The sequence below is a fragment of the Dreissena polymorpha genome, chromosome 2 (assembly GCF_020536995.1).
Source record: "Dreissena polymorpha isolate Duluth1 chromosome 2, UMN_Dpol_1.0, whole genome shotgun sequence".
Lineage (NCBI taxonomy): Eukaryota > Metazoa > Mollusca > Bivalvia > Myida > Dreissenidae > Dreissena > Dreissena polymorpha.
In genome coordinates this window covers 1667626-1676459 of record NC_068356.1, presented here as the reverse complement: position 1 = coordinate 1676459, position 8834 = coordinate 1667626, and the positions used below count along the sequence as shown (strand labels likewise).

Below are 8834 nucleotides of genomic sequence, written 5' to 3'. Positions count from 1 at the left end.
TATTCTCTACCCAGTTTTCACTGCTGCAAACAAAAGAACTGTGCAAAACATAATAACAAATTGGTGCTCAATAAGAAAAAAGTTGGACTCAATCCAGTCCAAAATTTTGAAGAAAATATAAATACTAGCACAAATGATGGTACATGTACCAAAATATGGCATTGTTTACCACAAAAAGCACTCAATACAAATGTACAATAAGCAATTGCTTCAATACTGGAATAATGTTGAACAAAAAAATATAGTACAGTATAATACAATGACAAGTATCTAAACAAGAGCACCGCCTTGCGGGTCCAGACCGCTCATCGATTTTTCTTTTTAAAGGTGTAGGGACCTATCTTAATTTCAATCACAAAGGAGGGAGAGGTGGAGTGGAGAGAGGTGAATAGTGTGGGGGTGTGGTCATTTATTACATTATCTTCCAAAAATGCCAAAAAAATGCAATTTTTTTTCTTCTTCTTGGGTTCGGGGGATTCTTGGGTGGGATGGTTGGACAGTATTTCAAAAATAAAATAAAAAAAATAAATATTAGTGTTTTTTAACCATTATTGAAAAAAACGAGAGATGTGTTTGTCAGAAACACAATGCCCCCTATTGCGCCGCTTTGATTTTTTTCCCCTTTGACCTTGAAGGATGACCTTGACCTTGAACTTCCACCACTCAAAACGTGCAGCTTTATGACAACGCCGCTTAATTTTTTTTTGACCTTTGACCTTGAAGGATGACCTTGACCTTGAAGGATGACCTTGAACTTCCACCACTCAAAATGTGCAGCTTCATGATAAGGCTGCTTTGAATTTTTTTTTTTTTGACGTTTGACCTTGAAGGATGACCTTGACTTTAAAAAATGACCTTGACCTTGAACTTCCACCACTCAAAATGTGCAGCTTCACGAGAACGCCTCTTTGAAATAAAATGGACCTAAACACAGAACTTAACCAAAATTTTCAATTTTTTAAGTATAAAAAGGGCACATAATTCTGTCAAAATGCAAGCCAGAGTTATCTAACTTTGCCTGCCCAGTCCCCTCATGATAGTAAGTAAGTGTACCAAGTTTGAATGCAATAGCATTGATACTTTATGAGAAAAGTGGATCTAAACGCAAAACTTAACCGGACGCCAACGCCAAGGTGATGAGAACAACTCATTTTTTTTTTTTCAAAAAATAGATGAGCTAATAAAAGAGCTATAGAAAGAAAGCAAGATAATAGAAGACAGATCCCAGAGAAAACGGGCAAAATAGCTATGTACACTAGCAATAGTCTCTTGTATGTATCTCATACACTTTGGCATTATAAAAACTGCAAACATTTCTTGCCAAGGTCATAAAGTCTGAAAAAGGGTAAAATATACAACACTGCCTGTGTTTTCATGATTGAGAACTGAAATGTTCAGGACAAACCAAAAACTAAAATGTTCACTTGTGATGTTGCTAAAAGCTTAGTTATATATACTTGTGAGATTAAAAAACTCGAAAGGCTCAATAATTAAGCCATTATTGGAAGTAAAATATAGGAACGAGCACAGAAGCCGTTCCGATAATAAAACAAACATTACCATCAAGGCAAGACTGATTGTCTAAAAAGTAAATTATTTTATATATCATTGATATAACACAAACCAATTATAATAATAATACCATTACTCAGATTGCATCTTCGTGCCGATTAAAATATCAGATTCTAACATAGGACCCTTAATGTATTTAATGCAGTTATTTTGTATACAGGTTTTTGAAAATTTAGGAATCCATAACATTGTTTACCTTAGGAAAATTGTTATCATAAATAATGTTTTATGAAGGGAAATTATTTGACGAAATAATTGGCGGATACACCAAGGGTCATTGTTAATAAATAAGAATAAAACATTTATACAAAATATTACTAAAATTGAAATCACTTAATTTAATGACTTTTTTATATTGAGTCATAAATGGAAGTTTTTAATGAGATTTTAAAGATGTTTTTAATTGCAATAGATTCACACACAAAAATCAACAATGAATTTATATAAAATTCAATTTTTGCAAAATTAAAAAACTATAAAAATTTAAATTGAAAAATAAATATTTTCAGCCTTTAGAGTGTGGACATACTTTTTTCTCAGCTTTATAGTTAAAAAACTTTGTAAGTATATTATTCTCATCTTGATTTTGTCAAAATTAAGCTCGTGTTTTGGGGAAAAGTGAACTCTAACCATTGTCACTATTTTATGAATTTGCCTATCATTCAAGGCAAATGATGTGCTGTGATGGCAAATATTTGCCATGAATCATAGAAAAGACTATCGATCTGGTGACGAATATATCTATAAGCAAGGGTGGGGTTAATTTTTCTCGTAGCAAGAGCTTTATTTTGTTAAAATCCAAGTTCAGAATAAGATGCACAGTTTTTTTATTGGAGCTAATTTTACTTCACACTAGCAAAATTTACATGGTATGGCCACAATGCTCAATGCAAAGAAAAAATTTGTTTCTAAAAAACATTTACTTACTGATTTCAGTACTAAAATTCTTTATGTATATGAATTATTAACTGATAAAAATTTATGTTAAGACACTTATTAACACACGAAAATCAAACTGAAAATTGATTTTTCTCAACTACTAGATTATAACCTAATCAAAGGATAAAAGCTAATACAAGTATATTTAAAACAAAAGCAATCAACCATCGACAATTTCAAAAAAAAATGTAGAAAGAAAATCAGCACTGAAATTACCTTTATCTGGTACAATGTTCTTTGTCTAATATGGGCTATAGTTTCATTACCTATATCATCATCGATATATACAAATAAAAAATAGTGAATAGATTAACCAAAGCAAAATACATTAATTTTCTCCTGAAAACAAGAAACAGTGGATGTGACAAGACTGGTACATACACAGGACAAAACAAGAGACGGATTGACAGCAAGATAAACAGATCTGGTAGCGGAAGCAATGGAAAATTACTCACCCGCCGTATTAGAACATAGCAACAAAGTCATATGGTAATTAACTTGATTGCATTCAATGTCACAGACATAAATAACTTAATAACATCCAAGGCAACATGGTATCTACATGCCTTTATCAAGCAGTTCGGTTTTCAAACTGCACAAATAATCCAAGTCAGACCCTTACAAAATAAGTTTTTTACTGCAGGGAACTCTCAAAAAAATGAAGTTGTAAAAAAAACGACTCCCCAAATGGTGCGTCTGAAAATGTGAGGGCTTTGAAAAAAACATATATTTGTATGCCTCCCAAAATAAGGTAAGTTAGATGTGTGAAGGACCAAAGTCTGTAGGCTCCGAGTATCCCCAATGCTTCCTCAATAGATGTACAAAGTGAAGACCAACATAAATACACATATACACAAATACATGAAGTAAGGCAAGTGTTCAAAACTACAAACTTATTCACACAACTAAGTGTGAAATCAGACAAACACGATATTGTAAACACAGAAGCCTTGCATCAATACATGCTATGGCAATGAATTGGAAAGGCACAGAATAATACAAAAAACAAGCATAAACAATGCTGGAAAACAAATTCAATAATGAAATTGAGAACATGTTTGGTTAAATGTTTTCTCCAAACAATTAAAAAAACAAACATTATCACAGTTCAAAAAGGGCCATCGGCTATATATATAACAACAGTTTTATGATGCCGGAAAGTATTCAGGGATCAAAGTGTGGTGAGAAAGCGATGTTATCCAATCAAAAAGTATGTAACACAATCAGGATACTGTTGCTATGCCTAAAAATCAAATTACCATAAAAAATAATCACATATGAATGATCAATGACAGAAAGACAAACACAATAATGAAAGACATATAGATTATTACACACAATTCAACAAATAAGTGGTGGCCTGAAATGGCCTAAATACAAGCACTTTACACAAGCCCACTTGCTGTGAGCTGCAAATTAACAATCATTACCCTGACAGATATAACATCACACTTTTTTATGATAACTTGTTAACTTTGTTCTGACAGTGTCAGCACACGATTGTTATCGATTGTCCATTGGCCATTCGTTAGGTCATTAATTTAGATTGAAATCATCCAGTAGTCTTCGATGGCGGCAGGAAGTCACAGGAGCTGAAACAAACTTTAATGCCTCAATTATATAAGGGCAGCATAGCTCTATCATTACACACATACATGCATTATGAATCTGGGAACTACATACAGTTCTCAAATCAGAATTTAAACTTTAGAATAACCTTATGAAGAAATGTTGGGGGGGGGGCATGTTAAACTTAAAAAGGCACTTTTTTCTAAACCAAAATTGTGTACAGTAGATAAGTCATTTTAGCTAACAAGTTATTCGGAACTTTTCAAGTTTAAAAAATATCCTAAAGGACTGAATCCTTTATTATGAAAGTTACCCATTTCCTCCATTTACTAAGTGATCTTGACTGTTCACTTTTACCTAATCAGATCCATATGCAAGCACAAACTAAGTTGCTATACACAATGTATATATACTTCATCGCAATAACGCAATTTGTTCTTGAGATATTTAGCTGAAATTAATGATAAATAAATAAATACGCCTCTGTTGCAAACATTGACCGAATAAAGCAGGGTCGAATAAATTTTCCTATCACCGGTCAACAGGAAGTAGTGTATGCATAGTGTTATCATCCATGTCGTTACACTTGTGTATTATGTATAATTGTATAATGCATTTGGCTAAAAAGCAATTGTATGCTTAAGAGCTAATAAATGTTGTTGTTGTTTTATACCTACGCACGATAAACATATTCTTATATTTGACCTTTGATTGGGACGCATCATGCATGTTATCGTTATATATCATCCTTTTTTTCTTCTTTAAAATATATTACCAAACCAGCTTTCCGTATTTATCATTTTCATGTACAGTACTTAATTACGCAATTTATGACGTATCTACTCTAGTGTGACGTCATTTCTCAGACAAGACATACTATCTAGTTTCTCAGAGTTTTGGTCAGAGTGGTTAGCATTCGATACAAACGCTATCAAAAAATAGTGTGGTTTAAAATACATTTCGATGATAGGGATGGAAAAACAGAAAATGGATTTCAACAAAGGGATGGAAGAACAGAAAATGGATGTGTATATCGTTGTAAATTTATTGTTATAAGCAATGGATTAAAGTTGTCATAAAGGTAAATAAAATTTAGTTTTTGTTTTGCTGCTGCATTTTGTTTTTTCATTTGTCACCAAGAAAAATATCACATTCTCGATTCGTTTTTTATTTCTTCTTATATGTTCAATAGGAAAGTATTAAAAGGAACAGTTTAAAGTGGAACTATTTTTTACGTGACACAATCGGTAGTTATTCTGTCGCCTGGAATGTTGTGTACATGTAGAAGGCAGGACGAGAATATTTATATTGTTAGGTCAATTTATCATTTTCTTTGATAAAATGTGTCAACGGCATGAAGCAGGATAAATAGAATACATGGATGGTGCAGAGATGTAGAAAGTTTATCCGGCTCAGACCAATAAAAAGAAAAAAAGGGCTCGCTAAAGCTTGCCCTATTTTCTTTTTCTAAGCCTCGCCGGATAAACTTTCTCCAATTCTGCACCAATCATGTATATATGGGCTGTGCTCTGTGTAAAGGGGGTTTAATGCATGTGTGTAAAGTGTCATCCCAGATTAGCATATAGGCTCATCAGGGACGACACTTTACACCTAAACTGGATTTTTGCTAAGAAGATACTTTCTTTAAACGAAAAATATAAAATCGAAAAGTGTCGTCTCTGATTCGCTTGTGCGGACTGCATTAAACCCCCATTTCACAGAGCACAGCTCATATATATATTAAAAACAGTGACCATGCCCTTGATCACAACCATACAATCTGCATTCCCAGAATATAATGAATAAATGTATCATTACAATTGCTAAATTTGTTATTTAAGTTAATAAGTTATTGAGTAAAAACAATTCCTCAATATCTACTTATATTTAATCTTGACCTTGACTGCACAAGCCCCATATGCAAGCACATGCTAATTCTGGGTATACTGTATTTATGTACGTAGTTTCAATAGCCTAATTTGTAAGTAATTGAGCGGAGACCATTCATCTATATTTGAAGCCAGTCACCTTGACCCGTCCACAATCCCAAATTAAGTTTAGATGCAGGATATTCTTTCTTTCTTCAAGAATGGCTGTTATTCACAATTTTGAGAAGTTTGCATCAAAATTTTTCACCATTTAAATAAGTTTGCAACTCATATTTCCACATATGTTCGCAACTAATTGCAATTTTTAAGAGTGTGACTTTAATTTTTTTAAGAAATGAGGGGGCCAAGGCCACTTCACAGAGATGGGCAAATAAGCTCTGAGATGGAACTCACTTACTTTTATAGTTCCATGACATTATCTTGATTTCTTTTAGTTTCTAAGGAGAATCTAGTGACCTTGACCCAACTAGCACCAATACAGCGCCCAGCTAGGTCTTCATGTCAGCTAGACATTGAGAGTTGTTGTAGACAAATGCTGATCTGAATTTCTTACCTACAATAAGAGATGTGTTTGTCAGAAACACAATACCCCCTATTGCGCCTCTTTGAAATAAAATTTCAATATATCATTTGGCAGGTTTAAAAATTATCTCCCTTTTAAAGCTTATTACTTCCCTTGGATTGTATTTTTTCACTTTTGACCTTGAAGGATGACATAGACCTTTCACCACTCAAAATGTGCAGCTTCATGAGATACACATGCATGCCAAATATCAAGTTGCTATCTTCAATATTGCAAAAGTTATTGCAAAACTTTAATGCAAGGTTAAAGTTTTGGGACAGAATGACAGACAGATAGGCAAAAAACAATATACCCCCCGATCATTCGATCCGGGATGCATAAAAAGTACAATATGGGGGTTAGAATTTTCCTTAATTGCAGCTCTTGAGTTATGGGCCTTGTTCAGTGACCTCAATACAAGGCAAAGTCAAACAAGAAGGGTTTTTGATGGGAATATTCCAACAACCCTGATTACCTACCCTTGCTAGAGGACCCCCAGGCTGGCATGTCCCTTGGTGTTCCTGCTGAGAGGCTTATGGCTCCTCATGGCATCTGCGTCGTGTTTCCAGTACCAGCAGGTGCGACAGAAGTACTTGAAGCACTGCAGATCTCGACAGAAATACGGCCCAGGCTGCAGGTTGCACACTGTGCAGATACTGTCCTCCAGGTATGGGTCAATCTGGATCTAAAAACAACAACAAGGGTACGACTAATCTGGATTGGAAAACAACAACAATGGTACGATCAATCTGGGTCTGTAAACAACAACAAAAATTTGGTTCAGCCTGGATCTGCTAACAACAACTACAAGGGTAAAAGTCAATCTAGACCTGCAACAATTTTACAACAAGAGCACCGCATAACGGGTGCCACGCTTAGCTGCGGGTGCAGTTTTGAACAAGAAACCGTCGGAGACGGGTGATGCTCCCCAAAGTTTTATTTGTCACAATACTGCACTATATATTCAGATAAAAGGAATTGTCTTGAGAGGCATAACTTTGGACAAAATAATACGATGGATGGTTTAGCAACTTAAATATTTCAAAGGGCCATAACTCTCTAAATAAATCATCTAACCAGAACCCACAAGCATAATAAATGAAAGCTTGTTAGAATTTTTTTTTTTAGAGGTCACAGTGACCTTGACCTTTGACCTAGAGACCAAAAAATGGGTGTGGCATGTAGAACTTATCAAGTTGCAGCTACATATGAAGTTTCAAAGTTGTAGGTTGAAGCACTTTGATTTTAGAGCCAATGTTAAAAACCTTAACAAAATGTAAGGTTTAAGCACGACGCGGACGTCGGATGACGAGCTGGCTTTGACAATACCTTGTTTTTTTTCTGAAAACAGGCGAGCTAAAAATTAAACAACAAATAGTCTACTGCATTTTTCGAATTTCAAACATGATTTATTTTACAACTGGTATCACTCATGAACTGAGAGGTTTGTACCTTCTTGGTAAACTTTGGAGTCTTGATCTCCACAAAGGCTGCCTGAACGGCCTTCATGTAACTACGGCGACTACTGAAGGTCACACGGCCACTGCCTGCAAACAACAACAACAATGCTTCACCAGGTACAGACAACATACATATAGAATATTACTCAAGCATGGTGTCCAGAGAACGTATACCAAGTATACAATATTTCTGTAAATAACAATAATTTCTGGATCTGGTCAAACTTTTGTTTGCAAGCAAAAAGTACTTCCACTGGTTATGATATTTAAAGATAAAACAAGGGACAAAATTGTCACAAAACCAGGTTTTCATTGTGAAAAAAAAAATCTGATAAAGGGAGAAAACTCAAACTGAACTTTTGAAATGACCAAAAAAAATTTACCCCCTTTGTAAGTTTTTTTTTTTTTAATCTATTTTTAGTCGTGGCGACCTTGACATTGGAGATATTGACGTGATTCTTTTGTGGGACACACCCTCCCATGATGGTGAACAAATGTGCCAAATGATTTTAAAATCTCACAATGAATGACATAGTTATGGCCAGGACAAGCTCATTTATGGCCATTTTTGACCTTTGAACTCAAAGTGTGACCTTGACCTTGGAGATATCGACGTAATTATTTCGCGCGACACACCGTCCAATGATGGTGAACAAATGTGCCAAATGATTTTAAAATCTGACGATGAACCACATAGTTATGGCTCGGACAAGCTCATTTATGGCCATTTTTGACCTTTGAACTCAAAGTGTGACCTTGACCTTGGAGATATCGACGTAATTATTTCGCGCGACACACCGTCCAATGATGGTGAACAAATGTGCCAAATGATTTTAAAATCTG

The 8834-nt window shown here is 34.6% G+C and overlaps 1 protein-coding gene across 3 annotated transcripts in view; it reads right to left on the bottom strand.

Annotated features, from left to right (window-relative positions):
- Positions 1–1184: 1184 nt before the first annotated feature.
- LOC127865585 (cytoplasmic polyadenylation element-binding protein 1-like) overlaps positions 1185–8834 on the bottom strand; it is a 32304-nt gene continuing 24654 nt past the window's right edge. Inside the window, exons 13-16 of one of the 3 annotated variants that reach the window (XR_008042688.1) lie at positions 7984–8078; positions 7011–7216; positions 6367–6522; positions 1185–4113 (exon numbers count right to left, since the gene is read on the bottom strand). Coding sequence is in view for 2 of the 3 variants with exons in the window: in XM_052405436.1 (XP_052261396.1) it covers positions 7016–7216; positions 7984–8078 (296 nt within the window). In the remaining variant the exon portion in view is untranslated. The remainder of the gene's footprint in view (positions 4114–6366; positions 6523–7010; positions 7217–7983; positions 8079–8834) is intronic. The other 2 variants (XM_052405436.1, XM_052405437.1) reach the window with 2 other exon arrangements.